The sequence below is a fragment of the Ictidomys tridecemlineatus genome, chromosome 2 (genome assembly GCF_052094955.1).
Source record: "Ictidomys tridecemlineatus isolate mIctTri1 chromosome 2, mIctTri1.hap1, whole genome shotgun sequence".
Lineage (NCBI taxonomy): Eukaryota > Metazoa > Chordata > Mammalia > Rodentia > Sciuridae > Ictidomys > Ictidomys tridecemlineatus.
Window position 1 is genome coordinate 225,424,801 of NC_135478.1, and position 27,578 is coordinate 225,452,378.

At 48.0% G+C, this 27,578-nt stretch overlaps 1 protein-coding gene across 1 annotated transcript; it reads left to right on the plus strand.

Annotated features, from left to right (window-relative positions):
- Positions 1-12,149: 12,149 nt before the first annotated feature.
- Positions 12,150-26,579, plus strand: Gimap8 (GTPase, IMAP family member 8). Its single transcript, XM_078027971.1, has 5 exons — positions 12,150-12,187; positions 15,482-16,142; positions 17,995-18,040; positions 21,901-22,527; positions 24,669-26,579. Exons 1-5 carry the CDS (start codon positions 12,150-12,152, stop codon positions 25,418-25,420), a joined length of 2,124 nt encoding a protein of 707 aa, XP_077884097.1. The 3' UTR covers positions 25,421-26,579.
- The last annotated feature ends 999 nt before the right edge of the window (positions 26,580-27,578 follow it).

Here is a 27,578-nt window from a genome sequence, read left to right on the forward strand (position 1 = left end):
CCAAGGTCTAGGAGGTACCGCTGTCTGCCGTCACAGCAGAGTAAGGGGCATGATCTTCTGGAGGTGGTTAGGCTCTGGGGTCCCACCCTCATGAATGGATCAATGCTATTACTAAAGGGAGTGAGCAGTTACCCCCAAAGTGTGGTCCTAATGAAAGGATAAAAATGAGCCCCACCTTTTGTCTCTTCTGCCCTGTCTGCTTGCCCGCCCTCCACCATATCATGTAGACAATGACCTCCATCAGAATCTGGGACCAGGCTCTTGGACTTCCAGCCGCCAGACCTGTGAGCCAAACACCCGCCATTCATAATCACACAGTACAGGCCATTCTGTCATAGCAGCAGCAAGTGGTCAGAGGCAAGGCGGTTTCATTATAACCAGGCCTTCCTCAGGAAATTTAGATTGTCTAGGATTTTCATAATTAAAAATACACACTTATGGCTCTGTGCTTGGATTCATCCCCAGTTCTTTCGATACAATAAATTCTTAGAAGTGGACATATCATTTCTACAAGTGTAGGAATAAAATTCTCAGGTAGAATCTCTACATTTATCTTATGTATACATTTTTAAAGGCTGTTAATACAATTTGCCCAAATACCCTCCAAAAAATGTATCAGTTACCCTTCCACTGGCAGTAATGTTGGGTGGTACCTGGAGTATTTGGTTGATGAATGAAACGACTATACATATTTTTTGGTATCTGGGATTGAACCCAAAGGTGCTTAACCTTGAGCCACATCTCCAGCATCCCTTTTTATTTTTCATTTTGAAATAGGGTCTTGCTAAGTTGCTTAGGGTCCTGCTAAATTGCCAAGGCTGGCCTGAAACTTTTTATCCTCCTGCCTCAGCCCCCCAAATCACTGGGATTATGGGTGTTGGCCACTGTACCTGGTGGAAGGATATCATTTTTTTTTAAAGAACATGCAAAAAGGTCTAACCACAAAGGGAAACATTGATAATTTTGACCAGATCCAAATTCTGTAGAAGATACTATAAGCAACTTCAAAAGACAAGCTGCAGTCTTTGCAAGGACACCTGTACAGCATAAAACTAGTAAATTATTCACACATAGGACATGTAAAAATGTAGAACATAAAACACAGGGCATAAAAGAGAAAACATGTGGAAACTAAAAGCACCCCAACAGCAAATTGGGCAAAGGCTACCAAGCAGCAAAGCACAGAAGAGAAATTTGTAAACATCTTAAAAGATGTTAAAGCTTCACAGCTGATCACACAACCTGTTACCATCCTGTCACAGCCGTAAGCTTGATGCTACCAAGTCTTGGTGAAGTTGAACTGTTTTTTTTTTTTTTGTACTAGGGATTGAACCCAGCAGCACTCAATCACAGAACCACAGAACCACAGCCCCAGCCCTTTTAAAATTTTATTTAAAGACAGGGTATCCCTGAGTTGCTTAGAGCCTTGCTAAGTTGCTGAGGCTGGCTTCCAACGCCTGATTCCCCTGTTTTCCAAGCTGCTGGGATGACAGGCATGCACCACCTGGCCCATGAAAGGTAAGGATGAAATCTAATAAATTTTAAAATTCGCATGCTGTATGACAAAGAAATTTCACTTTACAGCCTTCATTCTAGGGAAGACTCACATGCATTCATGTTGATTACAGCATTATTTGTCATAATAAATGTTGAAAGCAGCCTGTAGGTGCCCCTGGAGTTTTATCAGTATCTAAAACATTTTTCCTTTCTTTTTTTTAAAGATCTGAAACAAAAGGGCAAATTCTTGAGATTTCATGAAGATGGGTGCTGAGCACATGGGTTATTTTCTAGACTTGTTGACATATTTTGCAACCTCTTATTTTAAAAAGATGGTATGTTATTAGGAACACAGAAACAAACACCACGTACAGTTTCAGACCTCATAAGTGGTAAATGCAGACACCCTTGACTGGTGGTTCCTGACCTTGGGGGAAAGCACACGTTCTTTCCATAGCAAGACTAATTTCAGCAGTGGGTTTTGTAGATGCCTTTCCTTAGGTTGAGGTGAGGATGCCCCCTTCTGGTTGATAATGTGTTTTATTACAAAAAGAGCTCGATTTTGTCAAATGCTTGTTCTGTGCCTATTGAGTTCATCATATATATGTGTGTTTCGGCTTTATTGATATGATGTGTCCCATTAGTTGATTCTCAGGTGTTAAATCAACCTTGACTTCCTAAGATAAATCCCATGTTTCCATGGTGCATAATTCCTTTCTTATGTTTCTGGATTTAGTAGGCTAGTATTTTCTTGAGGATTCTTGTATGTATATTCAGAAGAGGGATAGGTTTTTAGTTTTCTTTGTGATTGTTGATCTGTGGTTCTTTTGCCTTGTTTGTTTTTGGTATTGGGATGGACCCCAGAGCCGCTCTACCACTGAGCAACACTCCCAGTCCTTTTTATTTTGAATCAGGGTCTCTCTGAGTTGCTTAGAGCCTCACTAAGTTGCTCAGGCTGGCCTCGAACTTGCTATCCTCCTGCCTCCACCTCCTGAGGGTCACAGGTGTGCACCTTGGAGCCCAGCTTCTTGGTCTGTTGATTTTGACCAAGTCTCTTAAATGTAATTGAGCAAAGGTGGTTGCTAGCCCAGATGCTCTGAAGGTGTAGCTGACGAGGGCCAGAGGGTGGCAGCAGAGAGCCACGCACAGAGGTCCTGGAGCCGGATGGGAAAATGAGGACACAGGCTGAGAGCCAGGAGCCAAGGCACCCACAGGAGAGTGGTGTCAGGTGTGGAGAGGAAAAGGCAGGCTGGCCATGAGCACACCTGCCTCAGGTAGTCAGGAGGGGAGGAGGGCCTGGGTGGAAGTCCAGGGATTGCTCCTGGATCCCACCAGGACTTGAGCCCAGGTCTCTGCCCTGAAGTTCTGCCCTTTCCACTGCATTGAGTTCTCAAGGGCAGAGGGACTTTTGGCCCATATACAATTCACCAGGCCTTTGGGATGCACATAGTCAAATAAAAATCATCACAGGCCAGGTGTTGAGGACCTGGGTGTCACACCTTGGTGTTAGCTTTCTTTTCTGCTTCTTAGAGAGTGTCTGTCAGTCAGTCCTTGTCACTGATAGAGCCCCGAGAGACTCATGGCTGGAGGTCTCAAAGCCATCATCTATCTGTGAGCGAGGCTCTTGGGGAAGTTTATATTTATTTTTTAATTAATTAATTTATTGGTTGTAATTTGTTACACATGATGGCAGGATGCATTTCGATTCATAGTACACAAATGGAGCACAATTTTTCATTTCTCTGGTTGTACACAAAGTAGAGTCACGCCATTTGTGTCTTCATACTTGTACTTAGGGCAATGATTTCCATCTCATTCCACCATCTTTCCTACCTCCAAAGTTCCTCCATTCCTCCCATGCTCCCCCCACCCTCATTATGGATCAGCATCCACTTACCAGAGAAAACATTCAGCCTTTGGTTTTTTGGGACTGGACTTACTTCACTTAGCATGATGTTCTCCAACTCCATCCATTTACCTGCAAATGCCATGATTTAATTCTCTTTTAATGCTGAGTAATATTCCATTGTGTATAAATACCAGTTTTTTTTTTTTATCCATTCATCTCTTAAAGGGCATCTAGGTTGGTTCCACAGTTTAGCTATTGTGAATTGTGCTGCTATAAACACTGATGTGGCTGTGTCCCTGTAGTATGCTGTTTTTAAGTCCTTTGGATATAAACCGAGGAGTGGGATAGCTGGGTCTAATGGTGGTTCCAGTCCAAGTTTTCCAAGGAATCTCCATACTGCTTTCCAGATTGGTTGCACCAATTTGCAGTGGGAAGCTTTTATTTTAACCTCAAAAGTTCTGATGAGCGTTAATTACCCTTCACTGCCTCCACATGTCTACCTGAAGGCCTCTGGGAAGACTTGCACTGGCCTGGCCGTGGTGTATATGGGTCACCTGTAAATGGCAGACCCAGGCACTAGCAGCTCTTGGCGCTTGGGACAGGAGCACTGAAGCCCGACCAGCCAAAAAGTAAGCTGTGTCTGGGCTCCTTCTGGTGCTCGGCTGATCAGGCCTCTCGAGTGTTCTAGACTGTTTTCCCATATGCTTTATGTCACCTTTGTGTGCACCAAGTAGCTGCACAGTTGACGTCACTTGTATACTGATGGCCACAGTGTGGCTCTTTCTGCACTACCATGAGGGGATCCTGTACGTGGGAGTCCCTCCTACAGAGGCTTTGATAACTTGGGGTACAAAACTTTAGTGCAAATTTAAAAAAGCAACCTCGGGGTACGTGCTGTCAGATGGGAAAGCCCAAGGCTGGGCTGGGGGCTCTGGGAGAAGGTGAGAGGTCTTCTTTCTCAGAGTGAGGGCAACCTGTGGTGGGCACAGGGCTCAGGAGCAGAGTTGGTGGTATGTCTGACTCACCAGTGACCTCAGTCACCATGTGTCACCTGAGTGATGTTGGGTGCTGCGTCATGTGGCCCACGCACACCTCAACTCACAAAAAACATTGGCACAGCAGCTTGCTACTGCCACTGAGCTAGCGGTGGAAGTCTGAGGTCACTAACAGCGGTGCCAGAGCCTCAAACACTTGCCCTGTGTGCCTGTCTCAAGGGGGCCAGTGTGACCGGTTCTAATATCCCTAAGACAGAGGAGGCCATCGGTTCCCTCTGTGCAGTGCTTAGTCAGGGACTCCCAGAGACACGGCTGTAGCCCTGCATGTTACAGCAGCTCAGCCGCACAGGCCTTGAAGTGCCAACCCATGTTCTTTTCCCCAAGTCCAGCCTGGTCCCCCTGGGACATCCCTGAGCTGGGCTTCCCCTGCGACTTTGTGGTTGGAACAGGCTGTGTTTGGCAATAGAGGTTTGTCCCTTCTCTCTCCTGTCATGGCCCCGCTCTCCTCTGGGGAGCCCACCCCTTCCTGTAAAGTGGCCTCAACTGAGCCACTCCAGGGGGGACAGAACTGTTTTTATATTTTTAAAATCTTAAAGCCAGGCCAGGTGTGGTGTCACATGCCCATAATCCCAACAGTTTGGGAGGCTGAGGCAGGAGGATTCCAAGTTCAAGGCCAGCTTCAGCAACTTAGCAGGACTCTGACTCAAAAAAAAAAAAAAAAAAAAAAAGGGCCTGGGGTAAAGTGGTAAAGTGCCCCTAGTACCCCTAGGATCAATCCTCAGTACCAAAATAAGACAAAACTTAGGTCGTTGGGTGGGGATGGTAGTTAATAGAAGAATCTGGTTTGTTTTCCCAGGCAAGTTCTCTCTCCCCTTCTGAAGTAAAGAGAGAGGCACGTAGGAGGGAACGTGCACCCCACTGTCTGCAAGCAAGAGCCAAGTCCAGGAAGCCTTGGAGGGGGATGGTGGCACCTGGCTCCCCCCAAGGCTACAGAGAGGCCTCAGCCTCAGGCTCCTTTTACCAGTGGATGGAGATCCTAGGCTCTTAGGCTGCTGGGGCCCTGAAAGAAAAGCAAAAATAAAAACACGCTTGGAATTTGTTGACAAACTTGTGTTTATTCTTGCCTTGAAGAAGAACCCAGCTGTCACGCGGCAGTGGCTGTGCCTTTTCAGCTGCATGGTGATAGGAAATAAGCAGTTCCTCCCTGGTCACCCTTCCCCAGAGCCGTGCTGCCGTTCTGGGTTCTCCCCTGGTGCCAGGGTGTGAGGACATCAGGCCAGCTGCTGTTCCACCAGCCTTTGTCCCAGCCCTCATAGGCACTGGGTTCGGCCTGTCTTGGCAGCTTCCATGCTGAGCTGGGGGTCTGGAAAGCCCTGAGGCTGCACACTCATGGCCGCCCCTTGCTGTGCTGCTAGCAGGTGGCTGTAGGCCCCTCTCTGGCCTTGCTGGGCTCCCTCTCTCTTCTTTCTCCAGTCACACAGGGTGGAGGGAAGGGCAAACCTCTTTGTGGACTCGGAGGGAGTCATCCTCTCTTTACACCTGGTCCCCTGGGTTCTCAACATCCCCGTCCCCACTCCCCATCCTCCACCCGGGGACGGGTCTTGTTGGAAACCAAGTCATGGAGCCTGTTTGGTTATTTCTTCTTTCTGCTCTGCCTCTTTCTCTAGGCCAAGAGAACAGAGCCTCTGATACCTGGCAGGGCCACCAGCAGGAGGGGACATGTGGACAGAAACCTCGAGACTCTTTCAGCCACTTCAGATCACGAGGAACAACAGCAAGGAGGGAGCAGAGACCCCGAGAGAGGCCTGAATTGTTCCCTGATGGATTCTAACATCTTCCCATGTCCTGTCTGCAGGTCGAGAAGGAAAAGGGAAGCCATTTTGGTTAGCTGGTCCCACCTTAGCTGTTGGCAGAGTGAGACTGGGAAGGACCCACTGGTCAAAACCAGAGGAGGCGGGAGAAGAGCAGAGCAGGAGGGGTGAGGGGAGAACTCTGGAACAAGAGGGCCATTCATACTGGATGGGTCTTCCTGCCCCAGCACCCTCTGCGTCCCTTTTGGGATGAGATCTTGGAAAGTTTCCAGGCACAGGCCTGTGAAAGGTTTGGGGTTGTAGGATGGGGGCAGGTGGGGGGTGGCAGGACTCCCCCTCAGGTCTTCCCACTGCCTGCACAGGCGGGGCCCTGGCAGATGGGGTCCTGGGCCCTGGTTTCTCTCTGCGTGTCCTGAGCGCATCTTCCCATTGCTGTGCAGCGGGACCTCCACCCCGAGGGGGACCTTTGCTGCAGCAGGCAGGTGGGGCTGGGGCGTTTCACTTCCGAAGTGTCGTCAAGGACAGTGGTGGACTCACAGGATAAGCAGGGTGGTCCGTCTCTGGCCCAGAATCGGTACATCTCATGAGTTACAGGAGAACGTGCCCCTGACTTGTGCTCCATGTTCTCTTGACCCCGATGGTGGGACCCCTGATTCCTGCTCTGGTTGTCACCAGGAAAGTTGTGGGTGTTTGCAGGAACTTGGTGGGGAGGGGCGGAGGGCAAGGTGTAACGGGCAGTACACGGAGTGGGCAGTATCCCCAGGGACGGAAGGACGAGAGGAGAAAGGACGCCCGAGCTTCACGGGGAATGTTCCCTGGAGGACGGCTGGGCCCCTGGAGCCAGGTGGTTCCAGGCTTGTGCAGTGTCCTTAGCACCCAGGCTGGAAGTCCCCCTCAGCCTCCCCGAGTTCTGCCCTTCTCTGGTTCCTTTGGAAATTGCTTGAGAGAAAACCCCAGGAGTCACAATGACAGCTACAGTAACAGAACCACCTGTCCCCAAGTAGATCTGAGGGCTTCGTGAGGAAGAGTGCCTCTGGAAGGAGCCTGGGGTTTCCTGTTTGAGTTGGGGCAGTGACAATGGGATTATGCTTCCTGGGTTCTTGGGTCAAGGACCTGAGATTGCAGAGGGGCCCAGGAAAGCTCTCTGAACGGAGGGGAGGCCAGCGCAGGAGGCTCTGAACAGGCCTTGCTGCTGCTGCTAGAGCCGGTGGCTTTCTTCCTGGGCCAGAGAGGGGGAGGCCTGGGGGCATCATGGCGAAGGGGTGTCTCCTGTCTCTGGTCTCCTCTCCAGACCCCCGTTCCCCACCTGATACGTACGTGGAGTCTGGACTCTGCCCAGTACCTGCCCTGGATGTTGGGTCCCTGAGCCCTGTTCCCAGCAGCCTCCTAGGAAACAAGGTTCCAGAATGGCCCGAGCCCAGGAAAGGGCATCACTGTCCTTGCCTTCTTCTCCGCGTGTTTGCTTCGGCTGGTGGATCCTTGTGGTCGCTCATGCTGATAAGAAGAATTGAAAACGTTTCAGTGAGAGGGTGGCATCTCACCTGGGGAGACAGGAACCAGCATGACCTTCTGAGTCCTCTGCCTGTCCTGCTTCCAGGAGCCTCAACGTCAGTGTCCCCAAGCTGTGGTGCTCATGTCCCCACAGAAACCCGCTGAGCATAGCCCTGTCTCTGTCAAGGTCACTGGGAAGTGCCAACCAAGGCTATTCCACAGCCAGTCAGCTGGGGGTGACTGCTACTGCCACTCTTCATGCAAATCTGAAGAAGCCAGCGACTTCTTCATTATTGTTACTGTGACAAACATGGACTCTGTTTGAATAAGGACATTCACTTCCATCCGAAAATTGTCAAAATACACAAATTTAGTTACAAGACACTTTACTGCCATCTGCCCAAACTGTAGTAAACACACACATTTCTATCTTTGCAGCGAAACAACATGTAATAATATTTTTCAAAGTAAAAAAGACGTCTTGGCTGTGAATAGCACTCCCTTCTATATGGGAATGCGTGTAATGCAACCCTGAATTCATTTTTCTTTTAAATTTGTTTACTGTCTCCTAAATATGTCATGACCTGTATTCTTTCCCACTGTGCATTTCCCCTCTGGTGATTCAGTTGCTGTTCTTGTTTCTAGCTGGGCCCCCTGCAGCAGCCTCTCTCTGGTTCTCTACTGACCTCTCCCCACACACTGCAGGCTGTTCTCAGCACCCTGAATCCTGTTAGGATCGCTCTTCTCCCTCTGCCCCAGACACCCTTCACTCCATTCCCAACAGGCAAATTTTTCCTTGCCCTTTCCGGTGTAGGTGAGGTACTTAACCTGTGCAGCTTAGCCTCTCCTGGACTTCACAGTTTGCTCGTTCAGCACCTGCCACAGTAAATGGCCGGTTATGTATTTGTTTATTCCCCCACTTGGTGGCTTTTGCACCTGGCAGGATCTTCAGCGCATCCTCGGGTCCCAGCATGCTCTCAGTATGCACCCACAGCACAGGTGGTTTAAACCTTCATAGCTGCAGGTTGAGTCTTTTTCCTGTCCTTGGGCCGTGAGCTGCTTCTCAGGGGCGTGTCTCGTGCCCCTTGGCGCCGCTGAGTCTAACACAGTGCCTGGTGTAGGTGAACTCCTTGCCTACATAACTATCTTACTGACTATTCCATTTCCCGAGGTCCAGTCGCTCCTCCCTCCTGCCGCTGCGGAGAGCACGGATGGGTGGAGCGTGTGCACCTGCCTGCAGAGTCCTGCCCTCCGCCCCAGGGAACGTTCTCTGCGCCTGTCATTCCTGGCACCGCCGCTAGGTGGCAGGGAACCTCCATCCTTCCCCACGGCCCAACCAGATGGGTAGCATGACTTCCCTCCACAGGAAAAACCAATTTCAGCCGTAAGAGCTAATTTGATGAAAGATCATTTTGTAAAACGGTCAACTCAGCAAATAATCACTTTGCTAAATCATTTAGGAGCTGTCTGAAGGTCTGGTTTCATCTGAAGTACTCCCCTAATACTTAATATTTCATTTAAGAATGAGTGAGCTTTTTCTCTGTTCAGTTTTCTCCCTTCTCTGTTTTGGGGATCATTGTCTTGCTAGGCCTTCAACGGTGCCTTTTAATTGACCTCTGGCAGTAACTGCTGGGATGGGCCGCACTGTGCTGGTCCAGGCATTTGTCTGATGGTTTTAATGAGTTGGTTTTATGTGTGTTGACCTAGTGCTCAAGGAAGGTGAGAATTCTTCTGCGATGGCTTAAGGAGGTTGGGGGCCGTCACCAGCTCTCCCACCAAGGTGTAGTCCAAGTGTCCCCCAAACCCTTCTCGGGTCATCTCAGCTTGATTGGGTTTTATTTTGAGCTCATGATAAGGAGTCCTCAAGGCCGGCAGGTGGGGACTGTCCGGTGGGAGGTGATAGGCTAAGCAACGCCCCAGAGCCTGTGGTTTTGTCTCCTGTGGAGCCTGGGTGTCGGAAGAACCCCCCTGAACTTCAGCAGCCTCCCCACGCTCCTTCTGCTAGGGTGGTGCAGCTTGGCTTCAGACACTTAAAAAGCCAGTCTGGGTTCAAGTTCATGGAATCATGGTCCCTGCACCCGAGGGAAGGTCTTGCTGCCCTCAGTGAACCTGGGGGTGGTCTGCTCAGCAGATTAAGCCAGGTACACGAGGGCCGGTGCTGTAGGAGTCCACAGGGGAGGTTTCAGAAGTCACCAAAAGAAACAGAAAGTAGAAAGGTGAAAAGGGAGGGGGTCGGGAGTGGGGGCTGGAGTTCATCCCCCTGGAACCCTGTGATGTGAGGGGAGAAATTCTGGAAATCTGGTGTGAGACAGTGTGAATGTGCTCCAGGTAGCTGCACTATGCACTTAAAAGTGTTTATGATGAGCCCCACACAGTGGCGCGTGCCTGTAATCCCAGTGGTTCAGGGTGCTGAGGCAGGAGGATCGTGAGTTCAAAGCCAGCCTCAGCAAATGAAAGGAGGTAAGCAATTCAACAAGACTCTGTCTTTAAATAAAATACAAAATAGGGCTAAAGATGTGGCTCAGTGGTTGAGTGACCCTGAGTTCAATCCCCGGTACTCATCCCACACCCACCAAAAAAAAAGTGTTGATGATGGTAAATCTCATACAGTTTAAAAATAAAAGTGTTCAACTACCTTAGGAAGTTGGGATAGGCTTTGGGACACGTTGTGGTATCTTGAAGAAGGGGTTCTATTTGTGAGACCCCAAGGTCATGTTTCACTAGTTGGGAAAAGCTGTCATCCACTGGAGAGGCAGCTGGCCTTGGCTTGGGGGGTGGCAGGTTAGGGACGCTGTTGGGAGGTATTGGGGTTAGCTGAGACCAGAGAGTTGGTGGGAGGAAGCAAACAATTTCTTCATATTTTTATCTAAATCTTGGGAGAGGAGTAGGGTGAGATAGGTGTGGGGGGGGGACCAGTGGGGGGAAGGAAGTGCCTGCTCTGAGCCACTCCAAACAGACTCAGCTCAAACCCTCCTGCACCCAGATTCTAGCTGGGCCTCTGCTGGTGTTTCTCTTACCATCTCTGTAGTCTGCAGCTGTGGGAGAGGCTAAGCTCCACAGCCTCCTGCTGTGTGGTGGCCCCAGAGTGTGGCCAGTCCCAGAGAAGATCTGTGTGTGTCCCCAACCAGGCCCCTCCCTCAGCCTCTCCCAGCGTGGGCGCTTGCCCCGGGACCTGGCATTCTGCACTCCCTCTCTGATTGCAGCTGTGCCTCTGCTGATGTGAGACCTATTTCTAGAAACCTCTTCCTTCTCAGAAACCCTCAGAAATCCTCTGTCAGGGGGATTTAGCCCTGGAAACTGGTCATTCCCCTGCCGTCCTTACCCGTGGCTCCTGCTCTCCCGAGGATTTACTTCTTCTGTCCTGGAGAACCAGCAGCTGCTCCCACAGATGGAGGAATGGAGCCAGGAGGAGCTCGGGGGTTCCGAGGCTGCCAGGGACCAGGGCACAGGACTGAGGTAGGTGTGCTGGGCCCGTGGCTGTGTGTACACTGGTGCGTGTATGAGGGGTGACGGTGCTGGGCTCACTTACAGAAGGTTTCCTCCTGGCTCAAAGCGTGTTGCTCGACCCTGCAGGGGGCAGATGGGGCAGGAGGGACACAGGGCCATAGTCAGCAGCCCTCTTACAAGGAGAAGTGCCAGGGAGGGGGGCTCAGCCTGAGGAGGAGGAGGAGGAGGAGGAGCAGGAGGCCGAGATGAAGGCAGGGTGGAAAGGGAGGAACAGGAAGAAAGGAAGGGTCCTCCACAGGAATGCTCTGAGCTTGGGTGGTGCCATAGAGCAGCCCCCAGGAGGAAGTGAACGGGTGCTGTGGGGACTTCCAGCCTCATCAAGAAGGACAGGGGTCCTAATTCCCTTCATTCACTCTTCTAGCACTTCCCAGCCCTTGCACAGTTAAGATACTATGAACGGGCTGGGGATGTGGCTCAGGTGGTAGCACGCTCGCCTGGCATGCGCAGGGCGCTGGGTTCGATCCTCAGCACCACATAAAAATAAAATAAAGATGTTGTATCCACCAAAAACTAAAAAATAAATATTAAAAAACTCTCTGTCTCTTAAAAAAAAGATACTATGAATGGGGCATTAAAGGTGAATAATACTTTGCTGAAAACTGTGGTTTCACCTCCATTTAAGCTGACCTGGTTTTCACATGTGAAGCCTTCTTCTCCTCTTGACAACTGACCTGCTGGGCTCTGGAAGCTTCTCTGACAGTCTTTCTTTGAGGTGGGAATTGCTTCTAGATGCATCATAGGAAGCTTTTCAAGGATGCCCAAACCCAGAGCCCCCTTGGGGATAATTGTTGTGTCTCCTGCCTTTTGAAACTACGAGCTCTGGGCCAGCAGAACATAAGTCTTGGAGACAGGACCTCATTTTGCTAGTGGGTCACTGGGGGTGATACTGCATGGTGTCAGTCCCCACTGACTGCGACTCCCAACTTCTGGACCATAAATCCTGGTTATGGGGTACTGGTCCATGTTACTAGTTCATGTATAATCTCCATCCCTGCCACCATGGCCACTCTGAGCATGGACCCAATGGGTGACAGCCGGTTGGCTGGGGAAAGAGGCCGACTGGTATCATCCTAACCACTGACTTTGATTTCTGAAGTCCTCCTCTGCTGGGTCAGCCTTTGTGAGAACGGACATGGGATACAAATATCTTCAGGCCTTTCCCCCATTCTAAGAGGTCTGTCGTATACTTCTCCCAGACTCCCTTGTGTCCAGTGTTATACTTCCTTCTAGGTCCCCAGCCACCCCACAAACCACTGGCCACAGCCTGTGAGTTGGTCTGTAACTGCGTGTCTGGTCATTTCTCCTTCCGACAAAATGCACAGTCAGTGCACAGCTCGGAGTTCTGGCTGTGGGGAGAATATCCCATCCTCAGGGATGTCCCAGATTGGGGCTATAGCGCTGCAGCTGTTCTGCATCTTGTGCAGAACCATCTGTAAACCAGGCCCTGGTCTTCCCCTCCCTTTCTCTGTCACCTTGTGAGTTCCCAGGTGCAGGCTGGGAGAGAGAAGGCTGTGTAACAGGAGCAGGGCACCTGGCGGCCTTCAGGACTTGTGCCTTTAGGACCCATTTGTGCCTTATCACACACATACCGCTTCTCTTTAATGCTGGAGGGCTGTTCTACACACTCGAGTTTTGGCTTGGTGTATGGGCGTCTTAGTCTGTTTTGTATTACTATCAGAGAATGCCTGAGACTGGGTAATTTGTAAAGAAAAGAGATTCTTTCTTTCTCTCTCCCCTGCCTTCTTTCTTTCTCTTTGTGGTGCTGGGGAATCTAACCCAGGGCCTCATGCGTGCTAGGGAAGTGCTGTACCACTGAACTACATCCCCAGTTCTGGAGATTTACTATGATTCTAGAGGCTAAGGAGTCTGAGATCAAGGCGTTCCCCAGCTGGCAAAGGTCTTTGTGCTACATCATCCCATGATGGAAGGCAGAAGAGCAAGGAGGGAGCAGGAGGGAGGACAAGAAGGGACCAAACTCATTTTTGTAATCCACTTTCATGCTAACCTGCTCTCGTGACAATGGCATTAATCTACATTATAGTCCTATCTCCTAACGCTGTTGCCTTGGTGATTAAGTTTCCAACATGTGAACTTTGGAGGGTACATTCCAGCCTTAGAATTCTGTCCCTGACCCCTAAATGCATTTCCCTTTCACATGCAAAATGCACTCATTCCATCCCCCAAACCCCCAGAATCACCCTGTTCCAGCATCAACTCAAAAGTCCCAAGTCCAGAATCTCATCTAAGTTAGATATGGGAGAGATTCGGGGCCTGATTAATCATGAGGCACATTCCCCTTGTGACATTTTTTTAAAATTTAAAGTTACTTAAATAAATAAATTGAAATTGAAATTACCGATATATATGTGTATATTTGTATATATGCATATATATATATGCCAGAGCTTCTTATTTTTTGATTAATTAATTAATTAATCGATTTTAATTTGGTATCTATGACAGCAGAATGCATTTTGATTCACTGTACACAATTGCAGCACAACTTTTCATTTCTCTGGTTGTCACCGATGTAGCGTCCCACCCTATGTGCAGTCATACATGTACCTAGGGTAATGATGTCCATCTCATTCCACCATCTTTCCTGCCCCCAAGAACTTCCTGTTCTTACCTAACCCACAGAGTAGCCCTTCCCCAACCTCTCTCCTCTCTACTTCCCAGCCTCTGAAGACCACTGTTCTGCTCTCGATCTTTGTAAGATCAGCTTTTTCATATTCCACGGATGAGGGAGACCATGCAGTACTCGTCTTTCTGTGCCCGGCTGATTTCATTTAATATCATGATCTCCAGTTCCATCCTCATTGTCACAAATGACAGGAAGTCATCCTTTTCATGGCTGAATAGATTCCGTAGTGCATGTGTGCCACATTGTCTTTATTCAGTCATTGGCTGATGGAGCCTCAGGCTGTTTCTGTTTCCTGGCTCCTGCTAACAGTGCTGCAGTAAACACAGGAGGGGGGGGGGAACGCAGGTGTCTCTTTGACGTACTGATTTCATTCCTCTGATGTGTAACCAGTAGTGGGGTTTGCTGGATCATGTGGGAGTTCAACTTTCAACTTTTTGGAGAACCTCTATTCTGTTTTCCATAATGGGCATTCTAATTTGCATCCCTACCAACAGTCTGCAAAGGTTCCCTCCTTTTTTCCACTCCCTCTCTGTCTTTTTGATAATGACCATTCACTCCATCCTGGAGTGAGGTGATACCTCACTGTGGTTTTTTAAAAATATATTTATTTTTTAGTTGTAGTTGGACACAATACCTTTATTTTATTTATTTATTTTTACGTGGTGCTGAGGATGGAACCCAGGGAGGATCGAATGCATGCTAGTGCTCTACTGCTGAGCCACAATCCCAGCCCCTCACTGTGGTTTTGATTTGCATTTCTTGATGATTAGTGGTGTTAAGCATTTTTTTCATCCACCTGTTGGACAAGTCACTTTCTTATATGTTATCTCATATAAGATGATGTCTTATAAAAATATTCTTGAAAGCTTGGAATGGCTAAGTGGCTCTTGAGGTCTCAGCAGGGAGTGGCAGAGCCAAAGGTGAAGCAGCTCAGACTCTGAGCCCGTGGTCACGCCCACCACCACCCCCTGCTTCTCTGTCAGCTTCACGTGGCACAGGGTGCTCATGCTCCCATAGACGAAGACTCTGTTTCCTGGAATAGGATTTCAGAGCATCAAATATTCCCTATGTTATATTTGCTGATATATTCTAGCTTTTATTATTTTTTAATTGAATTCATATTTATAAGACAGTGATTCCTTAAACTTGGCTAATAATTATTTCTTAGCATTTGATGAATTCAGTTTTCTAGGCTCCTCCTTCCTTTGAGATTCTGATTTGGTAAGTATAGGCAAATCTGTATTTTTAAAAAAATATTTAGTTTTTAGTTGTAGTTGGACATAGTATCTTTATTTTATTTATCTTTATGTGGTGCTGAGGATCAAACCCAGGGCCTTGCACATGCTAGGTGAGCGCTCTACCACTGAGCCACAACCCCAGCCTGGCAAATCTGTATTTTTAAGGTCTGCATTTTTAATATCTAGTTAGGAAATTTCCTTCAACTTTGAACCTGCCTGTTTGCTGAGTTTCTAACGTATCTTGCTCCTTCTGTTCCGAATGATAAAAGCCTTGGAAGAATTAAAGGGCTCTTTAGGTTTGTTTGGGGGGTGAGAGCTCAGGAAGACTCTGGGAGCAGTCTAGCCTGAGTCTTCAGGGGCTCAGTCCTGTGGGGCAGAAGAGCATGGGCTTCCTCGCTGTCCCCTGTCCTGTGTGAGTGCAGCTCTGACACATGGCTTTGTCCCTGCAGAACCCGCGGGCACCTGGACCAGGAGAGCAGGCTGGAGCAGGGCTGTGGGATGTCCCCTCTGCGGCTCCTCCTTCTAGGGAAGCACGGTGCGGGAAAGAGTGCCACTGGGAACAGCATTCTGGGCACCACTGTGTTCAACTCCAAGTTCAGTCCTCGGCTGGTGACTCAGATGTGCCAGAGAGAGAGTGGGACCATGAGAGGGAGGGAGGTGGTGGTCATCGACACCCCTGACCTTTTCTCCTCCATGGCTTGTGCCGAAACCAAGCAACGCAGTCTGCAACAGTGCTTGGAGCTCTCTGCTCCCGGCCCCCATGTCCTGCTGCTGGTAATCCCTATCGGCCATTACACGGAGGAGGACAAGGCGACCATCCAGGGCATGCTGAGAGTGTTTGGACCTGAAGCCAGCAGGCACGTCATTATCATCTTCACTTGGAAGGATGATCTGGGGCATGACCTGCTGCAGGATTATATTGAAAACGAGTCATCTCTTAAGGCATCTTTGGCTCAGCACTTTCTGAGCCGATACTGCGCTTTCAACAACAAGGCAGGTGATGTTGAGCGGCACAGCCAGGTGTCCCAGCTCCTCTGTGAGATCCAGCGTTTGGTGGATGAGTGTAAAGGACAGTGGGTGGACTTCAAAACTGAGGGTGGCAGATTCCAGGTAAGGATTAGCCAATGGATGAGATGGGTACAAATGAATGGCATATTGCAATGTGTGATGGGACACGGCTCTTGCTTACCGAGGGATCTATACGTAATCTGGAGTGATAAGGGGAATCAGACTGAGGGCTTGGGACTTTATTAACAAGTGAAGGAGCAAATTAAGCCTTGCTCTCCTAACCCTTCATATTATTAGACACACAAATGATTTAGAATCTCTCTTTCCCTGGCTTCAGTAAAACCCCTGTCTTCTTGCCTTTTCCTCCTCTTTCCGGCTACTCCAAAGATTGCAGAGTCCTCCAGTTGCTGGCCTCTGAAAGTGGTCCTCCGGGTTTGGTTTTGGCCCTTCTTGAGTTCTTTATACTCTCTGCAGGTGATCCCAAGTCTTTATGGCTTTGAGCTCTATCTGTTGTGGACAGTTCCCACATGGAGTGACATGAGTGACTAGCCCCTGCTCTCTGTGTGCTGGCCTCACTGGCCTTCCTATTGGTCAGATCCACTCCAGAGTCTCAGATCTGCAGTTCTCTTGGCACTGGTTCTGCCCATGTGCCTCAGCTTCCCTTCACTTCCCCAGGAACTCCTCCCTGTGAGTCCCTGGTGTGAGCCCCCCACTCCTCTGTGCCTGTGGCCCCCCTCACACCACCACATCAAGGGATTCCTAGGGATGTGGTTGCAGCGGTCGCCTCCCTACAAACTCCACGAGGACCGAAAACAGCTGTTTTGTTGACCACAGTATCTCAGACTTGTCTTCTGTAAAACAGAGACAATAATGTACATCTCAGGAACTGCTGTGAGGGTTAAATGAGATGCTTATGAGGTTAAACCTTTAAAACTCAGTAGGTGTTCATATTTGTAAACTGTTATTATCATCGTAGAAGTGTATGAGGGCCAGTAAATCATGGACATGTAAATTAAGGACTTTAGCAATCCAGAGGAAAAAAAATATAAGTATAAAGATATATGTAGAAGGATAGTTATCATGGCAACTTTCAAAACAGTAAGATCAGAAATAACCTGAAACAAGTGATCAGTAAAGAGATGACTGTATCAGTTGTGTACGTCCATACCACAGAATACATTTTATTTACTAAAAAGTGTGGGTAGGTATATCCATGTTGAATTGTGCAGATGTAAAGCCTGTATTATTAGGCAGGTTGCAGAACAGAAAGCCTAGCAAGTCTCTTCCATGTTCAGGTATGCACAGATAAACACAAGGACATACATCAGCTAATAGCTGTTACTTTTCTGGTATGTTGGAGATGGACTGATTATTCATTTATATATCATGCACATTTTTCCATATTTTTTATTGGTGCATTATTGTTGTATATAATGGTAGGATTTGTTGTTACATATTTATACATGCATGCAATATATATCATGTGCTTTTGCATTGAAACGATCTTTTGCATTTAAAGAACCCTGAAGAATTTGAAATGTTTATGGAAGAGAAAGAAATCTGATCATCAGAGCTAAGTGGAGAGCACTGAGGGAGGGGGATGATGAAGGTGTCAAAGACATTGGGGAGGCCCTGGGAGAAGGCAGAGGGGAGGCTTCCTTGGCTGACCCGGGTAGTTGACAAAGGAGGTGAGAAGGAAGCATAGGAGGTTTTAAGGACATGGACTCAAGACTATACCATGGAATTTATTTTGGGAGCAAGTATAGGATTCGCCAGGCAGGAGAAGGGTACGTCCACCATGGATGGTTCCACAAGGACACACCAGGACCTGATTTGACAACATCCTACTCAGCAGATTTCTCTGAATTACATGATTATGTCTCCATTTCTTTGTTTTGTGAGAAGATGAGACTATGGATGTGTGTGCTATGTCATTTCCCCCTTTGTTTTCTAGGATTGTGTGAGGGAAGCTACGAGTCAGGAGAAGGACAATGCATGTGGTAAGTTGATCCCTTAAGAACGTTAGGCTTCTGTCTGTATTCTTTTAATTCCTTATGCAGCCAGAGCAAAGTGGAAGAGTGATCCGTGGGAATCAAAGCCCAAATGCACCCGAAGACCTTGCTCAGGTGGGCGCCCACACTGTCCCCAGGGAACTCCTAATCCTTGTGCGTCAGTGTAGTGCCAGGCAGCTCCTGGGCTCAGTGTGGGTGTCCCTGGCCTCCTTGATGTGCTGGGGAGCTGGGCTTGCCTCTTGTGGCTTTTTTTTTTTCTCTTTCCACATTTTAAAAATTGGTGCACTATAGTTGTGAATAATGGTGGGATTTGTTGTTACGTATTCACACATGCACACAATATAACAATGCATTTTGGCCGATATCCCTCCCCAGCACTTCCCCTCCCCTCCCCACCTCCCACCTTCTGTTTCCTCCCTCTAATGATCTCCTTTTGATTATCATGAGATTCCCCCTGAATCAACACCTTTCTTTTCCTTTTTCCTCTTTAGCTTTCACATATGACAAAAAACATGGGACTCTTGACCTTCTGAGTTTGGCTTATTTCATTTAACATTATGGTCTCTAGTTCCATCTGGAGACTATGTCCAGAAAATGACGTATTTTCATTTTTTCTTTATGGCCGAATAACAATCCATTGGGTTATATATATACCATATTTTCTTTATTTATTCACTCATTAATGAATACCTAGATTAGTTCCTTAGTTTGGCTATTGTGATTTGTGCTGCTATAAACATGGATATGCATGTATCACTATAGTAAGATGACTTTTAATTCTTTTTCTTATTTTATTTTTTATTTTTTTGGTACCAGGGATTGAACTCAGGAGCACTTAACCACTGAGCCACATCCTCAGACCTAGTTTGTATTTTATTTAGAGACAGGGTCTCACTAAGTTCCTTAGTGCCTTGCTGTTGCTGAGGCTGTCTTTGACCTCGTGATCCTCCTGTCTCAGCCTCCTAAGCCGCTGGGATTACTGGCATGTGCCACTGCGCCCAGCTCAAGATGGCTTTAATCCTTCAGGGTAAATACTGAGGAGTGGTATAGCCGGGTCAAAAGGTGGTTCCATGCCTAATCTTTTGAGGAGTCTCCATAATTATTGGTGGTTGTACTAATTTACAGTCCCACCAATAGTCTAAATGTGTTGCTTTTCCTCCGCATCCTCCTCAACTCTTATTATTGTTTGTATTCTTGGTGACTGCCATTCTGCCTGGGTGAGATGAAATCGCAATGTAGTTTTGATTACCATTCTCTAATTTCTAATGATGTCAAACATCTTTTTTTCATGTATTTGTGGACCATTTATATTTCTTCTTTTGAGAAGTGTCTGTTTAATTCATTTGCCCAATTATTAATTGGGTTATTTGGGTTTTTGGTGTTGAGATTTTTGAGTTATGTATATGTTCTAGATATTAATCCTCTAGCAGAAGAGTAGCTAACAAAGATTTTTCTCCTGTTCTATAGGTTCTTGTTCTCTTTTCACATTCTTAATTGTTTCCTTTGCTGTGCAGAAGCTTTTTGTTGTTGTTGTTGTTGTTGTTGTTACATATTCACACATGCACACAATGTAACAAGAGCTACCCCATTAGCTCTTGACTAATTATTTCCTGAGCTTTAGGGTCCTGTTGAAGGAGTCCTTGTCTGTGCCTATGGGCTGGCGTGTGGACTCCTCTTGTAGCTTCTTTACTAACCTTGTCTCTTCTCCGGGTCCTGGGTTTAGCACTACCCAAGATTTGCTCATAAGGGAAAGGCAGAAATCACTCCTTGTGGACAATACCAACTTGCAGAACTCACTGGCAGAGTATGGTATCCATGTTGCGATCACCGTCAATGATACATCTTGCACACCTGCTTGAGTCACATGAGCTCCGCCTCTCTCTGTTCAATAACTGCCATTTGTTTCATGGTGTGACATACCCATCCCTTTATTGATGCACTATTAGATTATTTCTGGGCCAGTCCTGAATACTCAGTGGTAAGTAAGATAGACAAGGTTCCTCTCCTCATGGAATGCCCCAAAGTAATACAATTATAGTTTTAATAATAATGATAATAATTGCAGCGACATTATATGCTGGGAAATAACATCATCCAATTTTCATAGCTACACACACACGTATTATTCCTCACAGCAGCCTTGTGAAGAGGGTGTCTTGTTATTAGTGTCTCATTTTACCGATGTGAACTCAGGCCGTGGGGATTCAAAATTTTATTGATACAACTCCTGGGCAATGCCGGTGGGTAGTGGAGGAGGGAGACACGGTGTTTCAAAAAGTCATAAAGTAAAATATAAGGGAGCTAATTTGAGTGGTTTGAAGGGAGTCATTTCCAATGAGTTCTATTTGCACAGGAGCCTGAATAACTAGGAGGAGCTAGGTTAAAATGGGAGGAAGGAGATCTCACACACACCCATGGCCCGAAGGTCGTGAGGTGAGAGGACAAGCGTGAGAGAAGGGGGAGAAGCTTGGGGCCTGAGCACCGTCCCTCCTGGCCCTGAAGCCTTCTGTGGCCACTGCTGTGCTCGTTGAGATGCTGACCACTGTCCAGAGGCTGTCTCCTTGGTCCTTCCACTGCGAGGCATTCTACCCAAGTGCATTCAGAGAGCCCCAGGGTGGCGACTTGCTCGGGTGTCACTAGCATTTCAGCTGCTTTGCTGTGTGCTGTGCCCTGGGGACTCTGTGAGTGCTCTCTGTAGTTGCAGCTCTTCTCTTTGCTCAGTATGTAGGTCTGGTGTTGACCTTGGCTTCCAGGAGAAGTGGTGGGGGCAGAGGATGTGTGCAGAGACAGCTTTAGGGCACAGGTTGCAGGTTTTGACAGCAATTTGTTGAGGCATAATTTACACAGAGTAAATGCACAGATCTTAAGTATCTGCTGGATTGCCTTTGCCATCTCTACACACAGTGATCACCATCTACACAGATGCAGAGAGCATTTCCATTGCCTTGAATGGCCTCCCGGAGACAACCACTGCCCAGACTCTTATCAACATAGACTCATTTTGCCTGTTCCGAACTTCATATGATGGAATTATACAGCACATAGGTCTGTGTCTGGCTTCTTTCATTTAGCATTTTTTTTTTTGTACTGGGGATTGTACCCAGGGTTGCTTTACCACTGAGCCACATCCCCACCCCTTTTAATTTATTGTTTTGAGACAGCGTCTCACTAAGTTGCTTAGGGCCTGGCTAAGTTGCTGAGACTGGCCTAGAACTTGCCATCCTCCAGCTTTAGCCTCCTGAGCAGCTGGGACTACAGGTGTGCCCCTTTGCCCTGGTTTCACTTAGCATGCTTTTGAGTTTTTTTTTTTAATTTTTTTTTTTTTTTAGTTCTTGGCGGATACAACATCTTTGTTTGTATGTGGTGCTGAGGATCGAACCCGGGCCGCACGCATGCCAGGCGAGCGCGCTACCGCTTGAGCCACATCCCCAGTCCCTTGCTTTTGAGTTTCATCCATGTGGTACATCAGTAGTTCACTTTTTAAAAAAATTCTGAATAGTCTTTAATTTATAAATAGACCACTAAAAGGCATTTTAAAATGAGATTTTTCCTGCTCCTATCTTAGCCTATGGACCTCATGCTTCAGTACTACTTTGAAGGACCAGATCCATTGAAGGCCAAATCTGGCACGTTCACTTTCCCAGTAAGTCTCAGGCCCCCTGTATGTCTCCTGGTTTAGTTGTGTCCCCTTCATGGCTTCTGCCTTCAGGGACAGCTTCTGGTGGGGATGAGAGGTCTCCTGGCCAGTGCACTCTATAGAAATGGACAGGGAGGAGCAATCATAGGCCCTGTCCTCAGCTGTTGTAAACTGTAGGAAGAGACTCTGAACCTGTCCTTTTGTCCCCCAGGCTCAGGAGAGAGACAGCTGCAGGCCACAGGACCCGAGTGGGACCCAGGAATGTCAGAACTGAGGATCCTCCTGGTAGGGAAGAGAGGCGCTGGAAAAAGTGCGGCAGGAAACAGCCTTCTGGGGAAGCGGATCTTTGAGACCCGGTTCAGGGAGCAGTCGGTGACCCAGAGCTTCAGGTCTGAGAGCAGGACGTGGGGAGAGAGGAAGGTTTGCATCATCGATGCTCCAGACCTCTCGTCCTCAGAGGCTTCTGAATCAGAGCTTAGAAAGCACACCTTTCCAGGCCCCCACGCCTTCCTGCTGGTGACACCGGTGGGCTCCTACGACGAGAAAGATGTTAAGGTGCTGAAAGCCATCCAAAGCCATTTTGGAGAAAAATGTATCAAGTACACAATCCCTCTCCTCACCAGGAAAGAGGATTTAGATGATCAGGATCTCGATACGTTCTTAAGAAATGGAAATAAACCTGTCTATGACCTCATCCAGAACTGTGGGAACGGATACAGCGCCTTCAACTACCGGGCCACGGGGGAGGAAGAGTGGGGCCAGGTGGACGGGCTCCTGCAGAAGATCGAAAGGATGGTACAGCAGAAGAGCAGCAAGCCCTGCGTCTTCAGAGAAATAGGTAAAACTTCACGTGGGAAACCTTTTTATATGGAGTGTTTAAAAATATGTGGAGCCGAGGGGAGAGAAAGGACAGGTCGGGTCTGTGGACTTCCTCTCTTCCCTGTCTCCTGTCTTTCTCAGGTTGTTCTAAGTTGTGCCTTTCCCATTCACACTTCCTGAACTCGTCTTTCGTTCGGTCATGAGGCTTTTCCCATCTCTCCAACCTGGATGCTAAGGGTCTTGAGGGAAGGTGTGGACCTTCGGCCTCTTCTTTTCCTTGCAGTGTTCTGTTGCCCAGGGCTCTGCACTCAGTGCTGGCGATGAGATAATTTTGGATTTTTGGTTTACTCTGCTTTTCCCTTAAGCCAGATTTCTTTCTTGGTTCTTTACCCTTTTGCAGACAGGAGGCCATTTTAAAGAAAGTGTGAATAGCCAGCTGCAGTGGCACACATCTGTGATCCCAGCGGCTTGGGAGGCCGAAGCAGGAGGATCACAAGTTCAAAGCCAGCCTCAGCAACTCAGCAAGGGCCTCAGCAACTCAGCAAGACCCTGTCTCTAAAAAGGGGCTGGGGCTGGGGATGTGGCTCAGTGATAAGCACCCCTGGATTCAATTCCCAGTAACAAAAAAATTGTTCATAAAAGCAACACTAAGGACTGCAGTCAGGAGCCAAGGACTGGACAAGGACAGGGAGCCCCAAGGCCCTGCTGGACAGCCCTGTGGTGGGAGATGGGTGTTGGCAGCCCAGTCACACTGCTCCCTCCCACTGAAGAAGGGCTCCTCACTTACTCAGTGCTACACGTTCTGCTGAGCCTTCTCTCTTTTACTTATCCCATTCTCTTCTATTCAGACATCCCCACCACGAATAGCGTAAGACCCCAAAGAGTCACTGTTACTGAGCCCTTTCCTCTTTCCCACGGAGGGCCAGGTGCTGGGAGCCTCCTAAAGAAGAATAGATGTGGGAGAATCAGGAGAGGCTGTTTGGAGAAAGTCCAATTTGAACAGGTTTTGGAGAGTGGGTAGGGTTTGGACAGCAGGGTGGGAAGCTGGGAGACATCCCGGGAGCATATTAGCAACCTGAAAAACACAGGAGTAGGCTGACCTAGCGACATAAAAGAATGGTCTTGATGGCGATGGGTTCATACCACTAGACACTGGGATGGGGAGGTCGTACCAGGTCTCAGAGATGCTTGAAAGCCAGGTCCTCTGCAGGCACAGAAGCTATGTAAGCATGACTATAGTTATAGACTATGCAGGCATAACTACGAGAGTGTGACTTCCAAAAAAGCAGCTTAATATTTTCTCCTGGATGGAAGAGCATGGGATGAATTTTCCCTGATCTTTGCTATGAGATGGATGTAACTTAACAAAGAATTCACAATGGAAGAGCACTGTGAAGGGCACAGTATCAGTGCAATTGCAGAGGAAAAGCCCCTCTGCATTTTCATGTTTAAAAGAGCTCTGTGCATCTGCAAATTTACCTAGAGGGAAACCTGTTCTCCTCCGTCTCTGATGTTACACAGAATGGTATTAGTGGATATTCATGATTATAAGTATGATGTGCCTTCCTGGACTCATCAAAGACACAATGAGGTTCAACGTGGTTTCTAATGAGAAATGAATTTTAGCATGACCCAACAGAGGAACTGGTAATGCATTGATGTTATATATGATTACTTTTTCAGGAAAAGTCAATTCTGTAGAATAGTTTTTCAAATCCATCAAAAAGATTTTGCTGTGATGAGCCATATTTGGCAATGGGGGCATAATTACAATAGGAGCAGAATTCAGAGTTAAGATGTGTAGACTAGATGTAGCTGAGGGAGAGGAGATGAGGCCAGTGGCCCTCACAGGTGCCAGGGAGTCAGAGGAGGTATTGGGAGAAGGAAGCAGAGTGGATTCAGAGATGGGAACAGTACCATGTTCATGGATGGGTACTAAATGTAGACCATGGTCCAAGTCCCGCTGCTGAGTTCTCTGTCTGTGTGAATTGGGACAAGCCATTCTCATGCCTGGGGATGGACCTGCTGGGTAAGCAGGAGGCCTTCACGCTGTCTGAGCTTCCCTCTGCTTAATGGTGTAGACTGCCTTGTAAATAACTTGGAAAGGTGAATTCCATATCAGCCCATGATGGTGAATCTTTTCCAATTTCCTTTGCACAGAAACCCTGAGTATTGTCCTTGTGGGGAGGAGTGGTACTGGCAAGAGCGCGACTGGGAACACCATCTTGGGGAAACCCATCTTTTTCTCTCAGCTCCAAGCCCAGCCAGTCACCAAGGCTTGTCAGAGTGGCAGAAGAACGCTGGACTGGCAAGATATTGTGGTTGTAGACACGCCATCATTCTCCCAGATATCTGGTATTGAAAAGGATCCATCCTGGTTAAAGAAGGAGGTCGAACACTGTTGGTCCCTCTGTGAAAAAGGAACCAAGATTCTGGTCCTCGTGTTCCAGCTGGGGCGGTTCACTCAGCAGGACAAAATGGCAGCAAAGGATCTGGAGGCCATCTTTGGAAAGGATGTCATGGAATACACCATTGTGCTGTTCACCCGGAAGGAGGATCTTGGGGGCGAGGAGCTTGAAGAGTACGTCAAGAACACAGATAACAAAGACCTTAAGAATATAATTAAAAACTGTAAGGGGCGGGTTTGTGCCTTTAATAACAAAGAGACTGACGAAGCCCAAGTGGCCCAGGTGAAAACTCTTTTGGCAATGGCCAATAAGCTGAGAGAGAGCCTCAGAAGCAATGGATATCCCCAAATCGATGCCAGCCAGGAAGAGAAGAATCCCAAAAGTCGACTACGGAATATAAGAGGCATGTTTAGTACTGAAAGGCTGGGATCCCTTCAGATAGGAACCCAGTTGCTGGGTGGGTTCAGTAGGACTGGTGGATATGGGGTGGCTCAAGGGCTTTGAGGTTTGAGAGGCAAAAGCACTCCACCTTGTGATGCTGTGGCTTTGTAGGTGAATAAATCGTCAAGCTGGGGCAGGAAACACGGGATTGTAAGTGGAAAGAGGGAAGAGGTGGAGGAATCTGCAAAATCTGAACACCATCAGGCCAGTATAAAGGGTCAGAACCAGAATCACCTCACCAATGTAGGTAGGATGGAGTCAGGATGGACACTGTGACCAAGGCCCAGGCCAACATGGGGTGAATACGGAGAGTTCCACGGGAACCTGGGCTTCCAGATGTCTAGAGCAGGGCAGGGTCCAGCACATCCCTGAGCAGGGCGCACTCCAGCAGGCCGAGGTGTGGCTCAGTCTGTCTGCCCGACCCACTTGCTCCCTGGCCCTGCTGTGTCCCCTGGACTGGGACTCAGGGCTAGGACTTAGGGACTTAGTTCCTTTACTCACACAGGAGCTGTTTCTTAGTGCTCTCCTCATTCTAGGTGAAAAGAGGGACACTCTCCCCTCCTTCCTGTCCTGAGGAGATGAGTCTTTGAGGTTTCAGGAGAGTCTATTCTAAACATCACAGTGAAATAGATCAGAGTAAAAATCAGAAGCATGGTAATACTGCCCAAATTAGAGAATCTTACAAAGTTCTAAAATTCTAACTTAGATTTCTTGTACAGAAAGCAATTGAAAACTCTTTGAGGCTTAGGAGATAGATTAAAACCCACAAAACCCAAATAATAATGATTTAAGCATATCAGGGGCTTCTTGTCCATATGGAGAAATCCAGGAATGAGCAGGGTGGGGCTGATGGGCACCCACTGTCCAGCTTCACTCCTTCTGTCCAGCCTCCTGGGTGTCCACACTTGCCTTTGAGTTCCATGACGGTGGTGTTGTAGCCACGGCTGAACAGGTGAGCCATGTATGAGATGAGAAATGTGGAAACTTCTCCCAGGTAGATAGGGTCAGATGTTCTCAATTAACCCCTTTATTCATTCCTCCACCCCTGGATCATGTCGCCTGCCTCCTCATGATAATATTAGATCACCTTCAAGGTTAACCTGTTTATAAGAGCATGGACTGTCACCATTAATACTGTGGATTCCACATACCTCTAAATATGATAACTTCTAGAAAATGTAAATATACTGAGCTGAACCAAATAAAAATGAATTAGATGATACTTTCAAGTTCTCCTGATTCCTGATGTTCTGATTTAGGGAACGAGCAAGCCTCTACGAACTGGCACCTGAGATAATCCCATTTACCACCATGTCTGAGCAGGTGACGCTGCGGGTGCAGGGCTAAGCGTGTGGGCATCTTCTCACAGGGAGGATCTAATCTACACTGCTGTTTTTCCTTAGGTCCCCTCCTGAGTGGGCCCACGATACCGCTGTGTCAATTGTTCTGAGAATGCAATGCTGTGCAACAGGGGAGTAAGGGCTTGCTGGGGGTAATTCCTGAGAAGGACAAAAGTGGGAAGAAGAGGAACCAGATGGTGTCGCTGATCTGATACCCACAAAGGGAGGCAGGGGAGGGGCAGGACAGCCCCAGGTCTGAGTCAGCCTGGGCTGCGCAGCTCCACAGGGAGCTCAGGGGCAAGACTGAGTTGCCCAAGAGTTGCCCAAGCACAGTTCCACATGTATTTCTTTATGTCCCCCATCACAGCAGTCCTTCCTCCTGCTGGTCAGGGTCAGGTGAGCCCACCAAGAGGAGACTGCTCTTCCTGACCGATGGTTTCCTGGACACAAGGAATCCAAAGGGTCCAGCTGGCAGCCACAGTTTAGAGTTCCCTGGGGTCTTTACTGCAGATGGGAAATCTCCCCTGCATAGCTCAGGGACAGGAGGCAAAGTCTTTCTGTGATAATTTGGATGAAGGTAGGTGGTGAAGGCGCTCCCCCTCCCACTGTTTCGACAAGGTCGCAGTGAGGACAAGTGCTGGCAAAGCCATGAGACCCTTTTTTAGGTAATTGGGACTTTTCATTGTCATGCTCATGTTCCTGACAGGAGGCCTGAGTATGTTAAATGCTAAACTACACTAAGTTTCAGATGGCTAGAACATAACAGGCAGTTCAGGCCTTGAAGACTGTTGTACTACCCCTCAGCATATGGAGGACAAAGTAGAAGGCTGCTCCTCTATCTCAGCACATTTTTAAAAAAATATTATTTTAGTTGCTGATGG